Below are 21,962 nucleotides of genomic sequence, written 5' to 3'. Positions count from 1 at the left end.
ATTTTGCCAACGGCAAGAGAGAAAAATTGCGCGATGTAATTGCAAAATATTTCACATTTTTGGAACATGGCAACCCAACGATGACTGCTAGCAAAATTGTGACCGAACCCTTAGTTCAAAAATCAGAGCGCGCGGAATTCAAAACTATCTGATTTATGAAACTATGTATAGATTTTTAAATATTAATAAATTGAAAAAGTCAATTATTCAAAATCGTTATAAAATATATAATATACTAAAATTAAAATGAAATCAGAAAAATGGGTGTAATAAAATGAATTAAATTGATATGAAATAAAATCTAAATTAAAATGAAATTAAATAAAATTAAATAAAAAAAAATATTAAAAATAAAATATTTAAACTATTACCGATTATTGTATAGTTTTACATTTTTACCTTGATTTAAAAAAATATCCTCCTTCCTAAATATGAAATTAAATCAAAATAATAATTATAATACTATAAAAAAATTATAAAATAATGTTTTTATAAAAATATTACAGCAAAACATGAAATAATAAATTGCTTAGATATATACATAATGTATAATAATAACAATAATAATAATAATGAATAGTCAACTTATTTTGAAATATCACAGAAACTACAACAATAAGCCTCAGTTACGGTTACGACTTTTTTAATTTAGGTTCTGATTCACTCATTTTACACTAAGTTATTTTTTTAAAATAAAAAATTCCAAGTATTGTTACTTGCAATACAGTACAAATTCTAAATGTTTTACGATCTCGCGATAATCATTTATTAAAAATGTGGAAATTCCATTAAAAAAAATTTTATATTCATTTTTAAGAAGATAAAAAAAATCATTTGTTTTTGCTAATTTCCTGATGTATAAAGTGATTTATTATTATTATTATTATTATTATTTATTAATTAATTTTAAATTTAAAAAAATTATATTTTTCTAACCTAAAAATTGTTTTGTATTCATTTATATTTTGTCAGTATTTTAATAATACACCCAGAGAAAAGATTTTTTTTAATTAAAGAAACCAATTTCTTTGACTTGTTTTCTTTCATTCAAAATAAAATTTTCTTTGAAACAAAAAAAGCTTCTTAGATTCAAAGAAAAATTTCTTTGAATGAAAAAGATTAGTGCATTAAATCAAAGAAATTCTAACATTGATGTAGGGTCAAAGAATTATTTATCTGAATTAAAGAAAAAATTTCTTTAAAACGAAAATAATTTTTTTTTGAATCAAAGATAATTTGTTTGAAACAAATAAATTTTCTTTTTGAGTCAGAGAAAAATTTGTCAAGATAATTAATTTCTTTGAAATAAAGAAATCTTTTTTCTGGGTGTAAAATTGAAATAAATGGAAAAGTTTTTCCCACATCTCTCTCTCTTTGGATTTCCCGCCAAAAATGACCTAAATTTTGAGGTTATGTTCGTTTCAAGACTCTGAATATTGTCGCAAGTCTTCCCCCCCTCTCTCTCACTTTGGAATTCGCGCCAAAAATAACCTAAATTTTGAGGTTATATTCGTTTCAAGACTCTGAATATTGTCGCAAGTCTTCCCCCTCCCTTACGTTGAGGGGGAGGTGGATTTTCCGCCAATAATTACCTAAATTGTGAAAGTTATGTTATTTTGGCGGGAAACGACCAATAAACAAACATAATCAAAAAAATTTTGGCCAAAATTTGCGGAAAACGACCAAGAAACAAACATAACCTCAAAATTAGATAAATTTTGTTTAAAAAATTAAAAATAATAAAAATTATTATTAATAAAAATCATAAATAACATTTTAAAAAATAAATAATAAAATATTAATAATAGTTTTAAATTCCACAATTATATGTATTAATAAATTTAATTTTAATTAATATAATAAATTTAAGTATTATTAATAAATCATTTGTTAATCATAATTAAATTTTGTTGTTAACAAAAAAAAATGATATTTTTTAATTATTATAAAATACAGGGGCGTAGGAACAGATTTTCTCGTGGGTGGACCATATAAATAAATATACAATTTTTGCATATATTTTCTTTAAAAAGGGGGCAACTGCCCCTTTGCCCCACCGATTTCTATTCTTTGATATAATATATTAACATAACCTAGAGTACAATTTTTTTGTTTAAAACAAAAAATTAAAAAAAAAATTAATTACAAAATAATAAAAAATAACTGTTTCATTAATTACAAAATAATAAATAATGTCAGTTTCATTAATTACAAAATAATAAATAATATTTGTTTCATTAATTACAAAATATTTGCATGTATTCAATAAATTAAAAAAAAAAAAAAATTTACAAAAATTTCATTTTGGAAATTCTCAATGATTCACTCAATTCCAGAATATTATTTGACGAACTTTTTTTTTCAAAATATGCAAAATATAAGGATATATCCCCTCCTTCTTTTGTTCCAAGTATTTTCCTGTATGTATATTCTATCACTCTTGGTACCAGAAGAAGTGGCCAGTTGAGCCGGTTTGTTTCACCGTTGAACACGTCCATGAACTCTTCTCTCATAAGTGCAAAGTATTCTTTTTAATTTTTTTTTTTTTTATTTTGTTGTTTAAGAGAAATTTTCCTTTTCAACGCCATGTACAATAAAAATAGTTTTGGTAAGAAATTTTTTATTATATTTATAATATTTTATTATTGATCTCATTTTTTTTAGTATTAGAAAAAAAAATCTTTTAATAATTTTTCAAGTGCGATATTTTCACTCGAGAGGAGAGAGAAATAATATTCTTTGTGAAGAATTTTCAATGCGTCTGATGTAAAAAAAAAAAAAAAATTCTCTATACATTGTATAAATTTTAAAACGTGTTTACTTTCTGAAGTTTCATCCTTTATATAGTTATTTATTTCGTAAATTATTTAAAAATTTTTTTATTTCATCATTAGTTTCGTTCTATTAGAATTTTTTTTATTTTTTTTTTACTTTAATTCTATGTTTTTAACATTTTTTTTTTTTTTTAATATTTGTCTATTTGGAAATAAATTGAGAAATTTATTATTAATTTCTTTTTACAAAATTTATTGCATTTTTTTTAGTTTTATATTAAAAAAGAAAATTAAAAAAATAAAACAAACAAAAAAATTTGTCAATTTAAAAATAAATTGATAACAAATCAATAATTATAAAATTTTTGTTTGAAAAAACTGTAAAAGTGCAATTTTGTTTTCGTAATTAAAAAAATGTTTCATAAATCGTATATAAAAATATTGAAAAGTAAATTTATTATCTTTAAAGAATAAGTGTGATTGTAATAACTTTTTATTCTCTTAGTCATATACAATTATTAAGTTGTTTTAACGAGTACGTAAATTTTTCTTTCTTAATAAATGTTTTCATAAATCATTGTTAGATTTACAGTAATTATAAAAAGCAATTTTTTTTTCTTTTTATGAAACTTTAATTCCAGTGAATAATACACAAGTTTCGTGTAAAAAAAAAACAATATTTGAGTGCGAATTTAAAAAAATTAATTAATTAACAATTAATAAATTAAATATTAATTAAGAAATTAATAATTGCATTGTATGACAAACTAATTTATTCCTATAAAGAATTAATAAATAAATTTACTCAATTAATATATTTTTGAAATTTATTATAATTTTTTTTTATTTATTTATTTTATTTTTTTATGTATTTTTTTTTTTTCATTAGTACTAATTAAATTTTTTGAGTTTACAATTTTCATTATATTGTTGTAATTTTAAATAATGTAAAATTTTTTATAATTTAGGTTGGCTGACTTTGGCTTTCATTATAATTTGTTTTATGAAAAATATAAATGTCAATGGTGCTCAAAAATTTACCAGAAATGTTTCGTCGACAAATGATGAAATTGATGATTTTATCCCGTATCAAGGGGAAAGATTCAATGTTTTTGACTGGCATCTCTTTAAAGTAAATTAAATTCTTATTTTAATATTTTTTTTTTTAAATTCATATTATTTTTAAGTGTTTATTTATAATTAATAATTTATAATTAATTAAATATTTTAATTATCTATATTTTATTAATTATACAATTATAAAATTACAAATTAAATTAATTATTAACAATTTTTTTATTTTTCAATAACTTTATCATTTTTCAATTTATTACTTTTTAATAAAAATAAATAAAATGTTAATTTATGGGAAATTTATTAGATAATATCAAAGAAAACTCCTGGAAATATGTTGATTTCTCCGATATCAACAAAATTGGCACTGATTTATTTATACGAGGGTGCTCAAGGTAAAACTGCACAAGAATTGGCTACTGGTTTGCATTTACCTATAAACCGAGCTGTCACGAGAGATAAATTCACATCAATTTTACAATCACTTCAGGTAATTATTATTATTTTTTTGTTTCTATATTTATTATTTATTTTATAAGGGAAAAAGTTGCAAAAAATTTTTCTTTAAAACAAATTCCTTTAAAAAAAAAAAAAAAAATACTAATTTTTTTTTTCATCTGTATTGTAAAAATATATTTCTTTAACTTCTTTGGGATAAAAAAACTAAAGATTAATTTTTCTCATAAAAATATCTACATATAGTTTTTTACTAAAAAAATTTGTTTTTTCATTTAAAAATATATTTTTTTGATAATTAAAATTATATTTTTATTAAAATATTTTTTTACAATGAATAAATTACTTTTTCTATGAATATTTCTTTTTCTAAAATATACTTTTTTCCTTTTATTAAAAATTACCTACTAATTATTAAAATTATTATATTTTTTTATTTAAAATAATTTTTCTTACTGCGTAAATAGATAAATAAAAATATTTTCTTACTATATTAAAATTATTTTTTTAATTATTTTTTTTTATTTATTTTTATTAAAAATATATTTTTTTCTAAAAAACATTTCTTTATTATAAAAATATATATTTTCTTGATAATAAAATTATATATTTGAATATTAAAATTTTATTTTAATAAAACCTTTTTTTTGACACAATAATTTTTTTTTCTACAAATATTTCTTTTACGAAAAAATATTTTTTTCTCAAATAGGATAATAATTTTTTTTTTTTTTTGTTTTGTTTATATTCTCGTATAGTAAATGATTTCTCTTTATATTTTTTCAGACCAAGAATCCTGATTATACACTGAATGTTGGAACCCGCATTTACATTGATTCCGCAGTACAACTTCGACAGAGATACGCGGCAATCGTAAAAATGTTTTATGCTACAGATGTTTTAAGTGCCAATTTATCCAACACACATGCCGTTGCTGATAGTATAAACAATTGGGTGAACAATGTCACTGAAAATAATATCCAAAAAATTATTGAAGACGGTGAGATAATCTTAAATTTATTTTTCAACTCTCATATAGATGAAAAAAAAACAAAATATTTTTCTCATAACTATTTAATTGTTTCCAAATAAATTTTTATTTGATTAAAAAAAAAAAATTATTATTTACTTCAAATACATTTTTATTTGAACCATATTATTTTTTTGTCAAATTTTTATTTGGTCTAAATAAATTTTTATTTGATTCAACATTTTTATTTGGTTCAAATATATTTTTATTTAAACCAAATTATTTGTGTCAAATTTTTATTTGTTTCAAAAAAAATTTTTATTCGAACCAAAATTATTAGTGTCAAAGAAAATTTTTATTTAAAACAAATCAATAAATTATTTATTTAATCAGAAAAAAAAAATTTCTGGATGTATAATTTTATTGAATTTACATAAATTTACAAAAAAAATAGATTTAAAATTTATAATTTTTATATATTTAGTATGATTAATTTAATTTACAAATTCAATAAATTAATTACTTTTATTAATTGTATAGAAAAATTGCTTCGATTAAACAGTTAATAATTAAATTAATTTTTAATTAAAGAAAAAGTAGAAATATATAAATAAAATTTCAATAAAAGAAAATTGAAAAGGCCAAATGTGTAAAAGAGGAAAAATTAAAAATATTAATATTAGAAAATTGGTAATATTTTTGGATATTGAATGCGTTACTGAAGAATTGTAAAATAATTTTCTTTTTAAATGTAAAAAAAACAATATTAACATTTTTTTTCGTTATTTTAGAAAACAGTTTGAGAGGATCAGTTATGGTTGTTGTGAATGCATTATTTTTCAAAGGAACATGGGATCGACATCCATTTTCGCCAAAAGCAACAAGAATGGGAAAATTCTTTCCAACTGAAACATATTCCGTTGATGTACCAATGATGCATTCATATGCTCGATTTTATTACTCTTCATCATCAGAATCAGAATTAGATGCTAAAATACTTCGTATTCCTTATTCAGTGAGTTATTTTTCTACTTCCGTTGATTCTTTTTTTCTTTTATTCTTTCTTTATGTAAATATTGAATACAAATTTTCTTTTAATTTCGTTTTTTTTCATATTTATTATTTATTTATTTATTTTCTATATCCATTTTCATATTCATAATTGTTTACTTGTCCATTATTTTTTACAATTACCACTATTATTTTCAAAATATTAATGAATTTATTAATTATGTATTATTTTTCATTTATTAATTAAAAATTGATTTTTTTTATCATTTTATTTAAGTTAACGAATTTACAATAATAAAAATATTTTCTTGCTATTAAAATTACTTTTTTACCAAAACATTTTTTTTTTTACAAATATTTTGTTTTCTAAAAAATAATTTTTATCTCAAAAATAAAAATGTCCTTTCATACTAAGAGTACTAAATTATGAGATTTATTAATTATTTTCAATTATTAATAATAATTTTCAATTATTGCAATAATTAATTGATTAAATATTATTGAAAATTATTAATAAATTCACTAATAATTATTAATTATATTATCCATGAAGTTTCTTCAGTGAAAATGAGAATTTTTTTTTTTTTTTGAAATATACTTTTTTATGTTTTTATGAAGATGGAAAATTTAATTTTTAATATTTCATAATTTTATATTATTTGATTAAAAGTGTGAGTAAATTTTTTTTTGCAGGGTCAAAAATATGCCATGTATTTTATTCTACCTCGAAAAACAAATTCATTGGATACATTGGTTGAAAAATTGAATTCTCAGGCTTTTAGCAAACAAACTTGGTTAATGCAGGATATGTCAATGGCAGTGGTCATTCCAAAGTTTAAATTTGATTTTACAAGTCATTTAGAATCAACTCTTAAAGAGGTAGATTTTTATTTAAATTTTCAAAATAATTTTATTTATTTATTTTCAAAACAAATAATTATAAAATTAATTTAAATTACTTTTTAGAAAAAATTATTCCGAAAAAAATTGAAAATTTTTAATTATAATAAGAATAATTATTATTTTTATTATTAATTATTATTATTGTTATTATTTTTGTTTACATATTTAGTTGATTATTATTATTGTCATAATTTACAATTTAAACTTATTTTGCTATTTCGGTAAATTTTTAACTAAAATAAATTGTAAATTATTAAACAGATGGGTATTCAAGATATTTTTGAAGATTCAGCAACTTTGACTGGAATACTTCGTACAAGTTCCGCTTCCCCTCAACTTTCTGTTTCCGAAATTGTTCAAAAATCTGGAATCGAAGTGAATGAGAAAGGAACTGCAGCTTATGTTGCTACAGGTAATAAAAATTAAAAAAATATTTTTAACTTTAAACTCATTTGCTTTTTAATAAAAAATTAAATTTTCTAAAATCATTTTTCAATATTATTTAATGATAATAAAAAATTGAATTAAAAATTTATATTTTTTTAAAATTCTATTAATTACATAATAAAATTTTTGTATTATTATTATATAAAACAATGTTTTTATTTATAATTTTTCTTCTTCAATTTTGTATCAAAAAAAAAATAAATAAAATAATCTTTCTTAATTAATAGGTAAATAATACAATTTGTTAATTAAGATAATTAAAGAAAATAATTTCTTAACTGATTAAATTTCAATTTTTTTCAAGGATTTGAATTTTTGTCAAAAAAAAAAAAAAACTCGTGATTTGTGGGCTTCAGTTCAAAAATAACATAAAAGTTTGATCCAAAAAAAAAGAGATTATAAAAACAGAAAAAATAATAATATAAGAATTTTTGTATATAATATAAACAAATTTTTTAGTAATGTTCCTTTTTTATTATTTTAACTCGTTGCATTTTTCAATGAGGCGAAAATTTGTTTAGAAAAATATGTTCTTTTTTTCTTTTTTTTTTTGTACTTATTATTAAAAATATAATTTTATTGCAGAAATTCAAATTTCCAATAAAATCGGCGAAGAAACATTCATTGCAAATCGGCCATTCGTTTTTTATATTGAAGACGAAACATCCGGTACAATTTTATACATGGGAAAGGTGGTGAATCCTCTGGAGGAAATTGGCAATTTAAATACAAACTTCCCGTCAAAGGTTAATGAAGAAACAAAGCAACCAACTGGTAAACAATTCTAAACTAATCCCTAAAATTTTTTCCAAATTTTGGGAAACAAGTATTATTTACATATATTACAAAATTCAGTACAAAAAGAAAAAAGCGTTAACATTATTAAATATACAACATTGTTATAAAAAATAGGAGACTATATATTAATTATTATGATATAAAATTCAACAAAAACATTTAGTTACGATAAAAAAATATATATTTATATTTTTCAATAATATGAAAAAAAAGAAAAGAAAAAATATTGCCTATAGAAATAGTGATAAACAGACAGTTACCAAACAGACCAAAAAATATTCACAAAATTTATATATAATAAAAGATAATAAATAAAAAAATAAAATATAACTGATAATGACATTTTATATAAACAAATATTATTCCTTCCAATTTTTTTTTTTTTTATCATTTTTCTTCATTTATTCACTTTTTTTCATTAGACGAACATTTTAATTACACTAGAACGTCAATCGAGAACACGTCAGTCGAGAACAGAGCAAGGGAACACTTGAAGGGAAGTGGGGAAGCGGGTAGAATTTAGGTTATGACTGACGCCAAAGTCGTACTTGTGATTTTTAAATTTAAGGTGGATTCAGTGCCCCACTAGTGAAAATCCCCTAGATAGAATTCACATTGTTGCGTAAGGCCCTTCATACGGCCCTGAGTGTTTTTATTTTCGAGCGATAAAAATCGCGTCAATCGAGAACAGCACTGCACATTCGTCTGTTCTCGATTGACGTTTTAGTGTAATTAATATTAATATATTTCACTAAAATTAATAAATAAATAAATAATAAAATAAAAATTGTTAATTTATAATCAAATATTAATTTTAATTTAATTACAATTAAACAATAATCAAATAAAAATAGTGATTGAAATTTTTTTTATTTTTGAATAAATTCAAATTTCCCTCATTATGTATAATTTACACTAATTTGTAATTTTCTTTTAATAAAAATAATTATTAATATTAATTTTTAAACTAAATATTAACAATAATAATGTAATAAAAAAAAAAATTCTAAATTAAATTAATTATTTAATTATAAATGAATTTAAAATTTTAATTCTATATTTAAAAACGAAAATAAAAACACAATTACAAAAGAATTTCAATTGCATAAAAAAAAAATTTCTAAATATATACATATATAGGTATTATATATAAAAAAAATTCTATCAGATAAAAATGAAACACGATGACATAAAATAGAATGGACGTTTTCGCAATAGAATAATTTTTTGGGACTTTCCATAATGTCCTTCTGATTATGATCTCTGACACAACCAGTTATTCAAAAATAATCAAGCATCCGCAAAAAGTTCACTGAACGTCTGAATCACATTAAAATATTCAGATTAGACGTTTTCTAATTAAATTAAATGATATGGAAAAAAAAGAGAAAGAGAGAAACAAAAATACAGTTTCCATATATGTTTCCTTTTTTTTATTCCCTTTCTCTCTCTATATATATATGGTTGATTTTAAAAATGTTTCATCTTCTCTATGTATATCTTTATATAATTGTGAATAGACAAAGAATTTACACTTTTTATAAATATACAAAGGAAACCTTGAAATTAACTCTTTTATTTGTCTCTTCACACAGACATAAATACATATTTACAGAAACAGGAACACATGTTATAAAGATTTCATATCAATAAATTATTTTAGTGCGCTTTAAAAAATCAAAATTGAAGTTATGAAAAAATATTTAGATCAATTTCATTTTTTTATCATCTGGCGAAATTTATTATTATCATAATATTTATCTAATTTGTATAATGCGATATTTTTCATAAATATAATTATAATTAAATTAATTATTAATTAATTAGTTAATTAATCCTGGAAGTTACTAATTAATAAAATTACATTTTTGAGCAATAATAATTAATTAAAAATAATATATAGTATAACAATAATAATAATATTAATAATACACTGAAAAAAGGGTTTGTTATTGACAACCAAACGTTTGGTTGGTATTTAAGGAACCAAAATTTTTTTGATGAATCAACAAAATTTTAATTGTCTCAATCAAAATTGGTTTCACACAACCAAAATTAGAAAAAAAAAAATGATTTTTGTTATCCTAACTAAAGTTTGATTGGGAAAACCAAAATTTTGTTGATTCAACAAAAAAATTTTGGTTTCTTAAATACCAATCAAATGTTTGGTTGTTAATACCAAACCTTTTTTTCAGTGTAATAATAATACATATTAACATTACTTATTGATTATTGATTATTATTATTGAGTGTTTAACTAATTATCCAATAAATATATTTATTTGCTAAACTGATTATTTGAATCAAATAAATTTTTTTATATTGACATTTATTTACCAAATTTTGTTTAAACATTTTAACATTATATTTATAAATAAATATATATATACAGGGTGTCCCATTTTAATCTATCAGGCCAAATAACTTTTAATCAGTTGATTTTACAAAAAAATGTTTTAGACAAAAGTTATTGTGCTCACAGGGGGACATCCAGTGGTAAACTTGAATTTGACCTAAATGACCTAATTTAGGTCATTTCAAGGTCAACTCATTTTTTTTAAATGGAACCACCTACTTTTTATGCCGGAAATCGATAAAGCAGGAAATTCCACGTCGAAATCGTTGATGCACTTTTTTTCGATAGATCGACCTATTTAGGACAAATAGGTCATTTAATTATTATTGTATTTGGGGAAATAACTTTAAACTAATTAATTTTACAAAAACATGTTTCAGTCAAAAGTTGTTGTGCTTAAAGGGGAATTTTTAGTGATGACCCTAAATTTGTCCTAAATGACCTTAATTAGGTCATTTCAATTTCAACTCATTTTTTTAAAAACAATCTACTTTTAATGTTACAAATCGGAAGAGCAGGAAATTCAACGTTGAAATCGTCCAAGTACTTTTTTCGACGGGTCGACCTATCCAGGTCAAATAGGTCATAATCAATTTCACCTACAAGGCCTCAGTTGGGTCTAGTGTTTTTTACATAAAAATTCTTGCCCTGACGATTCCTTGTATAAAAACTTGATCTTTCTTCGTGAAAAATTATTTGACATAGATTAGATCTAACCAAGGCCTTGTAGGTGAAATTAATTATGACCTATTTGACCTGAATAGGTCGACCTGTCGAAAAAAGTACTTGAACGATTTCAACGTGGAATTTCCTGCTCTTCCGCTTTGTAACATGAAAAGTAGATGGTTTAAAAAAAATGAGTTGAAATTGAAATGACCTAATTAAGGTCATTTAGGACAAATTTAGGGTCATCACTGAATATTCTCCTTTAAGCACAACAACTTTTGACTGAACCATGTTTTTGTAAAATTAATTAGTTTAAAGTTATTTCCCCAAATACAATAATAATTAAATGACCTATTTGTCCTAAATAGGTTGATCTATCGAAAAAAAGTGCATCAACGATTTCGACGTGGAATTTCCTGCTTTATCGATTTCCGGCATAAAAAGTAGGTGGTTCCATTTAAAAAAAATGAGTTGACCTTGAAATGACCTAAATTAGGTCATTTAGGTCAAATTCAAGTTTACCACTGGATGTCCCCCTGTGAGCACAATAACTTTTGTCTAAAACATTTTTTTGTAAAATCAACTGATTAAAAGTTATTTCGCCTGATAGATTAAAATGGGACACCCTGCATATATATATATATACTAGAGGGGTTAGGCCCCCCTGCGCGCTACGCGCGCCAACCCCCCTGTTTTAATCATTTTTTTTTAATTTTCCATTGACCTTATTTTTCCAAATGAAACACCTATTTCAATGAATTATTATTACAAATTCATTGAAATCTGAATAAATATTATTAAAATTAAAATTATTAAATTTTAATTATAAATTAATTAAATTAATAATAAATAAATAATTAAATAAATTAAAATCGACATTAAGAAATTATTTTTAAAAATAATTTCAATGAAATTGACTAAAAACCAATAAATTATTAAAAAGTCTTGAAACGAACATAACCTTTAAATTAAAATTATTAAATTTTAATTAATAAATTTATTAAATTAATAATAAATAAATAATTAAATAAATTAAAATCGACATTAAGAAATTATTTTTAAAAATAATTTCAATGAAATTGCCTAAAAACCAATTTTTATTTGACATAATTCACAGGTTTATATTGATTAATATTATATATAGGATCAGTTGGGGTAAATGGGGACAAAATCGCTATTTTTCACAAATTGCGTAAGTTTCTTCCTTTAAAAGGTAATATTTGCGGGTTTATTTTTTTAAATGCTCGATAAAATACTGAAACTGTTTGACTTTGATTTTCAAGTTTTTAAGCTTTGAGCGATAACTTTTTTTTTATCTTGCTGCCAATTGTCAAGATAAAAGCTTGAAAATACTCAAAATCTCTTGCAGGTGATCTAAAGTTAAAATATTGACGTTGAACTTAATTTTAAAACTGTAAATTAAGCTCCAAAACCTCTTGTCTCCATTTACCCCAACTGACCCTATGACATTTTATTTAATGAAAAAAAAAACAGAAAATTTTTTTCAAAAAGATGTTGAAGATATCAGTCATTGAGTTATACTTCTTTTTTGTGTATAAAAATGGATTTACAGGTTTGTTACACTTTTTCGATTTGATGAATTAAATTCTTATATACAAAAATTATCATTCTCAAAAGTAGAAAAAACATATAATTGTTAACAATTAGCTAATATATATTATAGTAATTACACTAATTAATTATTATTTCAGTATCAACGCAACCTCCAGGAGTTGAAGAACGGCACAATATTTTCAACATAGAATTGCTTCAGGTAAATTTCTTTTTTTATTTATTTAATCATTTTTTTTTTTTAAATAAATACCCACCTACTTTATTTAATTATATAAACTTAACTTTTTTTTTAATTCTTTTGATTTATTAACTTTTTTATTTTTAAATAAAATAAGTACCCATATACTTTATTTATAGATAAAATTAACTTTCCTTTTTTTATTTTAATTTATTAACTTTTTTTTAGTTATAAATAAATATAAGTACCCACACCTAATAAAAAAATTTGCTAACTTCACAATTAGAAAAATTTTGTCGCGTCCCCAAAGTATGAAACAAAAACTGAAATAATTTTTTTTTTTTTTTTAAATAAAAAATAAAACTAAACTAAAATGTTTAAGGCCATGTGAGACAAAGACACTTTTTGGTAGTTCCAAGTATTCTCGAAAGTGAGAAGAAATTTCGGGTTGAAATTTTGAGGAATGATAAAAAAGGGTTGAAGGAATTGGGCCGTTCTACTTATTTACTGTAATTTAATGCGAAATAATTTAAAAAAGTAATTAATAGTGGAATTAATAGGTTTTTGTTATTTCTTTGAGCGGCCACAAACTCGAATTGGCGCTAGTTCCTGGACCACTGATACATTCACGCAACGTCTGTGTGTACCCCCGCCATGTTGACTTCAACTTTCGTTCAAAAATGGGAATTTTCAAACTTTTATTTTTAATACTTAAACGCAAAATATTGCTTCAAATCGAGAACAGCGCCATTCTGAATGCTATTCTCTATCATATTTTACAAATTTCAACCAAAAATTCTTTACCATTTTAGAGAAAACTTGGTAATACGATACCATGTTTTTTGCATGGGGTTAACGTGGGTATTTCTCACATGGCCTTAATTAAAATATATTTGAAAATATTTTACATCAATTTTTATAATGTAAAAAGAAATCATTTTCTTTTAAATATAGGAATTATGTGATCATTCTGAGGGAAATTTGGTATTGGCACCGGCAGGTGTAAAGGCAGCACTTATGACAATTGCAGAAGGAAGTGGAGGGCTAACTCGTCAACAACTTTTGTCTACTTTACGATTACCAGTTGATGATTATGGTATCAAAGAAGCTGTGAAACGTACACTCAGTCCTTTTACAGTAAGAAAAAAAAAATTTTCAATTCTCGAATTTTTAATCAATAAAATTTTATCACCACTCTAGCGGGGCTATTATGACGAAGCTAAAGTTCGCAACATTTATGATAAACGATTTTTAAAGAAATAATTTTTAAAAATGAAAAATTCTATAATTTTTTGCCTAAAAAATATTTCTTGTAGTTTTCATTAATTTTTTTTCTTGTTCAATATGCTTAACTAAAATTTTAATCTTTATAGAAAAATATTTTAAACTATATTTATAGTCGTGTTGTGGACATCCTTCTGAAAATTTCCTCCAAGTTTTAATAGAAAAAAATTTTTATCTGATTTTATGTAATAGATTTAAAGTTTGTACCATAATAGCCCTGTGGTTGGGGCTATTGTGGTACAAACTTTGTTTTTTGTTCATAAAATAAAATAAAAATTTTTGTCCTCCTAATCAAACTGTATGGAAATATTTTTAACTACATTTAAATACTTTTCCTAACTAAGTTAGGAATTATTGTTTTCTAAAACTTCCAAATTGACACATTTTAAGCTAATTATAAATAACTTAATAAGGTCTACAATTATTTTTTTGAGATATTTTAAAACAAACAGTTTTTAAATTAACTTGAAAACCATGCAAAATTAATAATGTTACTTTTTGAGGTTATGTTGTACCCTTTGTAAAATTATAAACTATTATCAATTTTCTGACACAAAAATAAGTAATTTATGTATAAAATTAAAGAACAGGAGTTTTTTTTTACTTATTAGGAAATAAATTTTCGTATAATAATTATTTTTAATGTTGTATGGTACCAGAATAGAGCCTCAATTGACGATAATATAATTCCAGGGTAGCCACAAGTTAAAGAAAAAATTTTTTTTTGTCAAGGAAGTTATAGGGAAATTGAAGAAATTTATTATTTTTCATGTCAAACTTGTAATTTGAAATTAATATATAAAATTTTAAATTTAATTATTTACAACAATTATAGACAATGCAAAAAAGTGGAATAAATAATACTGAAATAACAATGGCCACGGCAATTTGGACGGCAAATGATGTCATTATGTCTGATGAATATAAGGAAAATTTAGTGAAAAATTATAACAGTCAAGTGTTTTCTCTCGATTTTAAGGATACTGTGAATTCAGCTCAAAATATTAATAATTGGGTCAAATTGTCAACGAAAAATCAAATAACATCAATAGTTGAATCAGGTAATTTGAAATTAATTTATTATATAAATTTCTGTTTCGCGCGTGTTCTAGAAATTTTTTTAATAATTTTTTTAACCCTCGGAGCACACACCTCTTTTTTCGAACAAGTAGCACAGTCTGGGTCGCTGTGACCCTGTTTACTTTACAAAACTCCCTCATTTTTGAACTATTGGACTGATCAACACAAAAAAAATATTTTTTTATTCATTGAACCTTGTAAAATAAGAATATGCAGTTTAGAAATATTATTAAATTATTTGCATATTGAAAAAAAATTCGTGAAGTTAACTAATTAAAAAGAAAAAATTGAATTTAAAAAAAAAATGTAACTTTTGTAATTTTTAATATTTTAAGTTAAAAATTGGGATTTATATTCTCGAAGTGTGTTAGAATAAGGGAAAAAATACCACCTTATTTTATTTTTTAAAAAAGGTATTTATTTTGTGGTTTAACGAAGGTAACTTTTAAGACGATAAAAATGTGATTTTCGACACAACTTTTTAAAACTATACTTTTTTAATAACATATTTACCAGTATTTTATTATTTTCTTTGGATTATCATGCATTAAAAAATTTATGAACAGTAACATAACAAAAGTACAATATTTATAGAATAAGGAAATCTATTTAATAGATTAATTGAGTAGCTGCCTGCAATAACTCGCCGAGCGCTTGGCCGATCGCTCTAACGCCAGTCAAACGTTCAAAAACGTGAAAAAAATGAAAAATCAAAATTTTGATTTTTGAAAAGTGCAATCTTGTAGGACATAAGATGGCGCATCTTTTTTTCATTTGAGTTTTTTTTGTAGATCAAAAAATAGAGTTAATATATGCAAAACACTTAAAAATTTTATTTCACAAATTTCATTCAATTTTTAAACATAAATCATAGTATCTTTGACAAATTTCAATGAATCTTATTGAAAATTAATATACATACGTATTTAGGTCCATAGAAAACGACAACATAATCAAAAATATTAAAATCATCAATTGTTTATTTATAATTAATTTTAAATGAAGACTTGTCAATAATAATGTTTACTTATCTTTGTCGACATAAAGTGTGTGGGGAACTTCAGAGTTGAAGAAACTTCCAGTGAGACATTTGTTTATCATAATGTAAGGAAGTTTTTTGTAAAATTGAAAAACAATTTATCAACAACTTTAGAAAATATAGAACGTTTAAGAAAACATGCGCGACGCGCTAGCGAGTCTCCGCGCGGAGAATTGCACACAAGAGTTAAGAAGGACGTTATGTTATGTTCTGATATATTATGTTTTGAAAATGGAGCCAACATACTATCACTGTTGATATGTAACAATACACTAATTTCTTAAAAAAATGAAGAAACAGAAAATAAAGATATACCTTAATATTAATTAATAAAAAACTTATTTGCAAATTGCACAAACAGTACATACAAGCACCAAAATATTTTAAAACTATTGATTATTTAGTAAATATTAAAAAAACAGTTGTTCAAATTTAATTTGCATTTTCATAAAATTAACACATATTTTATTTGAAAAACATTTCTAAGAATGTAGTGACAATATTTGTTTCTGTATTTTTGGTCCTCTACAACTCTTGTTTGCAATTCTCCGCGCGGAGACTCGCTAGCGCGTCGCGCATGTTTTCTTAAACGTTTTATATTTTCTAAAGTTGTTGATAAATTGTTTTTCAATTTTACAAAAAACTTCCTTACATTATGATAAACAAATATCTCACTGGAAGTTTCTTCAACTCTGAAGTTCCCCACACACTTTATGTCGACAAAGATAAGTAAACATTATTATTGACAAGTCTTCATTTAAAATTAATTATAAATAAACAATTGATGATTTTAATATTTTTGATTATGTTGTCGTCTTCTATGGACCTAAATACGTATGTATATTAATTTTCAATAAGATTCATTGAAATTTGTCAAAGATACTATGATTTATGTTTAAAAATTGAATGAAATTTGTGAAATAAAATTTGTAAGTGTTTTGCATATATTAACTCTATTTTTTGATCTACAAAAGAAACTCAAAGGAAAAAAAGATGCGCCATCTTATGTCCTACAAGATTGCACTTTTCAAAAATCAAAATTTTGATTTTTCATTTTTTTCACGTTTTTGAACGTTTGACTGGCGTTAGAGCGATCGGCCAAGCGCTCGGCGAGTTATTGCAGGCAGCTACTCAATTATAACGTTTAACAATATCTAAAATATTCACTATTTTCATTTTCTTAAGGAAATTGAATATCTCCATGATAGTTAAAATAAATACTTTTTCAGAGATACTGTATTTATATTCTATTTATAATATATATTTAGTATAGTTAAATCTCATAGAAAATTTTATTTTCTCTATTCTAGTGAAAATGGATTATCGCTAAGGCGATATTAACTATACTTATAACTATTCCAGAGATTATTTTCGCTAGTTTATACAAAGTTTTTTTTAGCGTGTGTTACTTATTATTCCTTATTAGTTAGTTACCACTATATGGCCTTAGGTTCGTGTTGTATTGCGGACTTTTCAAATTACACTTCATTGAAATTAATGACAGGGTCTGTGTGACCCAGTATGTGCTCCGAGGGTTAAATATAAAAATTATTAACTAGGTTAAAATTTTCCATCCAACTAGCACGTAATATTACTGTAATATTACAGTAACATTATTGGATAATATTACTGAAATATTACAGTGATATTAAAATGTTCGCCTGATGGTGATATTACCGCCGAGTAATATTACTGTAATGTTACCGTAATATTAAAGATTGATTTGAGTTACTCATAAAGCATCAGAATGATAAATATATTGTAATTCAGTGTGGCTTGTTGGTAAAACTCTGGACTTGTGTGCCTTGAGTTTGGGGTTCGATTCCCCGGTTGGTTACATTTTTTTCGTGAAATAATATTCTTCTAATATTACTGCAATATTCTCGTGTATTATTACTTTATTATTACGGTATAATATTACTGTAATGTTACTGTAATATTACAGTGATAATGGCTTAATATTACCGTGTAATATTACAGTAACATTATCCAGTAATATTACCATGAGGCGGACATTTTAATATCACTGTAATATTACTGTAATATTACGTGCTACTTGGTCAATTATTAATTATACGGAAAAAAAATCTTCACCTGAAATAACAGCGATATGTTTCACTAAAACAACGAAAGTTTTCGCTATTCTAGAGAAATATATCGCTGTTTCAGAGAAAATTTATTTTTTTTTTGTAATAAATCGTTCTGAAAAAAGGGGCAAAAAAAATTTTAGGTTATGTTTATGATAGTTGTTAATTTAAAATAATAAAAATAAAAAAAAATAATAAAAATGAAAGAAATAATAATAATAAATTTAATAAATGAATAGGGAAATAATAGAGAATTTAAAGTTTTTCAAATATTTTTCAGGCAATTTAAATTCCGCGAGTCAATTATTAATAACGAATGCAATTTACTTCAAAGGAGCATGGCTTCATGCATTCGATAAAAAACAAACACGACCGCGATGTTTTCAAACATTCAAAAATGGTTGTCAAGAAGTTCACATGATGGAGAGTATTGGAAAATATCGTTACGGTTTTCTTCCATCATTAGACGCAGAAGTCATTGAAGTTCCTTACACGGTATATAAAAAAAAGAAATATATTTATACCTCCACAGCACCGAAAACTTTCCTAAAGATTTCCTAAAGATTTATTTGAAATTTTTGGAATATTTAATTGCAAAGTTTAGTGAAAATTGTGTAAATATTTAAATGTCCCGATTAAATAAATGTTTAGTGTAAAACTTTCCTGAACATTTTAATCAAGTGGGACATTTAAATCTTTACACGCAATTTTCACTAAACATTGCAATTAAATATTCCGAATATTTCAAACAAATCTTTAAGAAATCTTTAGGAAAGTTTCGGTGCTGGTGGGCGTATATATAATTAAATCACGGACTAGCGTCGTTTTTTTTTTTTTTTTTTTTTTTGAAACTTTAACATTACGAAAAAAATAACGCTAAAGCGATATAATTGGGTAAAAAATAAATGGTCTTTTTATATATTTATATATTTTTGTTTGCAAACTTTTGCAGTAATTATAATAATAGAATGAAATTTTTCTTTAATATAGGGTGGAAAGATTTCAATGCTTCTTTTGCTACCCGCTAGACAAGGAGAACATGCTCTACAAATTCTTTCGAAAGATCTCTCTTATATTTCAATTACAACTTTATTCAAAAATTTACTCGATACTGAAATTTTACTTCAACTTCCAAGATTTAGCATTGAGAATAAATTAGATTTACGTTCAGCTCTTGAACATGTAAGTAATTGCGTTTTTTTTTTTTTAATTTTATTTTTTGTGAAAGAAAAAATGAAAAAGAACAAAAAATATTTTTAAAAAATTGAAATGAAATTGTTTCTTTTCTTTTTTAACCCTTTGAAGCATATATTTTTCATTAACAGGAATTCATCGCTGATTACGAATCTGAAGTCAGATTTTTCAAATTTTCAAAATTCAATATGGCTGATCCAATATGGCGGACAATTTTTTTTTAAATTTATTAAATCCGCACTAAACTGGTTACTCGGAGGTTTTCAGTGTCGCTGGATGAAAAAATCAAAAAAATTGATCGGATTTGCCTTAAACTTGTTACTCAGGGGTTTTTGGGGTCACTGATAACGAATATGATATTGGATTTTTGAAATTTAAAAGATTTTTTTTTCATTTTGTCAACCGCCATATTAGATTTGCCATTTGGAATTTTCAAAAACCGGTGCCAGATTCGTAATCAGTGACCCAGAAAATTCCCAAGTAACAAGTTTCAGGCAAATCCGATAAAATTTTCATTTATCATCCGCCATATTGGATCCGCCATTTTGAAATTTGAAAAACTGACATCGGATGTCACTATGCCTCAAAGGGTTAAAATAGTTTTTTTTAAAAGTTATCATGGTTTTATGTAAATTTTCTGTTTTTTAGCTCGGTATCAAAGATTTATTTGATACCAAAGCGAATTTATCTAGAATAATTACGAAAAAAGCAACTCAAGTTAATAGTGTACTTCACAATGCAAAAATTGAAGTAAATGAAAGTGGAACCATTGCTGCTGCAGCGACAGGTATTATTTAATTATTAAAATTAATATTCATTTGCGATTCAAATTAATTTAATTGAAAATATAAATTTTAAAATATGAGTAGAAAAGCAGGCGCATGGTTGCCTCCATCGCAGGGTTTCGTGGCCGATATTATAATATTACTTAATTATTAATAAAATTCTTAGCAACCGTTGCTAAGGAAAAAAATCCTTACAATTAATAACGGTTGCTAGACAAAAAAAGTTCGAAATAGACAAAATTTACCCTAAATGGGGAGGATGGGCTGTACGACGGACGGACGGACGGACGCCATAGCGAAATTATAAGGCTTTTAAGGCCTGGGCCACGAAACTCTAAAAATATGATTTATTTTTTGATAAAAAATTTTGAGGGAATAAAAATTTAGAGAAAATTTTTCTATTTTCAGCAATTTCAGTTGTGCCATTGATGACTCCCTCATTGCAAGCATTTAGAGCAAATCGTCCATTTTTATTTAGCTTAGTGGACATTGAATCAAATAATATACTTTTTGCAGGACGAGTTGTTTTACCTGCACCTGCAGCAGGTTGAAATTTTTTTCTTTTTTATTTAAAATATATAGATATACGTATATTATAAAATATTTTTTTCTCATTTTTTTTATGACATATATAAATGTACAGTAAATGTTTCTATATCATTCAAAAGTGATTCAAGAAAATAAAACAAAAAATAAATTTTTTTTTTCTACTTTTAAAACAATAAACACAATAAATTTATCAACTATAAACATTTTATAATTTGAGTTATAGTCTGTAAATTAATCCCTATTATGAAAAATAAACCGAATTTTTATTTTACAGTCATTTTCTTTTTGAATTTTTAAATGTATTTAAAAATTCGAAAATAAAAGAAAATAATATAGAAATTCCAATTCACTGAATTTTAATTTTTACGAATTTTTAAGACGCCGAATTTTCATTTGTTCAAAATTTTTTCGAAACCAATCACGATTTTATTGATAATTTCCAATTGATCAATTTTAAAAATTGCGACGCAATCATTTTGTCGATTATTTGTTTGGTCATTTGTAATTTCGGAGAAATAAAAAATTCGGCGTCTTAAAAATTTGTACAAATAAAAATTCGGTGAATTGTAATTTCTGTCATTTAAAAATTTGAATCACATATTTGATTGAATGCGAGAATTCTGCGCTAAATTAAAAAATTCCTTTTAAATAAAAAGTCATGTAAATTAAATGACTATAAAATAAAAATTCTACCAAAACAAAAATTTGGTAGCTAAATATTATTAATAATTATTTC

The 21,962-nt window shown here is 23.5% G+C and overlaps 1 protein-coding gene across 1 annotated transcript; it reads left to right on the top strand.

Annotated features, from left to right (window-relative positions):
• The first annotated feature begins 2,442 nt into the window (after positions 1-2,442).
• LOC127282533 (uncharacterized) lies at positions 2,443-21,427 on the top strand. Its single transcript, XM_051306829.1, has 15 exons — positions 2,443-2,608; positions 3,743-3,906; positions 4,156-4,338; positions 5,091-5,304; positions 6,066-6,289; positions 6,979-7,164; positions 7,450-7,600; positions 8,221-8,409; positions 13,168-13,229; positions 14,163-14,345; positions 15,328-15,553; positions 18,979-19,193; positions 19,689-19,880; positions 20,541-20,679; positions 21,086-21,427. Exons 1-15 carry the CDS (start codon positions 2,587-2,589, stop codon positions 21,226-21,228), a joined length of 2,493 nt encoding a protein of 830 aa, XP_051162786.1. The 5' UTR covers positions 2,443-2,586; the 3' UTR covers positions 21,229-21,427.
• Positions 21,428-21,962: the final 535 nt, after the last annotated feature.

Source organism: Leptopilina boulardi, unplaced genomic scaffold (genome assembly GCF_019393585.1).
Source record: "Leptopilina boulardi isolate dan_hultmark-lab unplaced genomic scaffold, ZJU_Lbou_2.1 LbouV2_300, whole genome shotgun sequence".
Lineage (NCBI taxonomy): Eukaryota > Metazoa > Arthropoda > Insecta > Hymenoptera > Figitidae > Leptopilina > Leptopilina boulardi.
The sequence above is the reverse complement of the archived record's forward strand: the minus strand, read 5'-3'. Positions and strand labels throughout refer to the sequence as shown.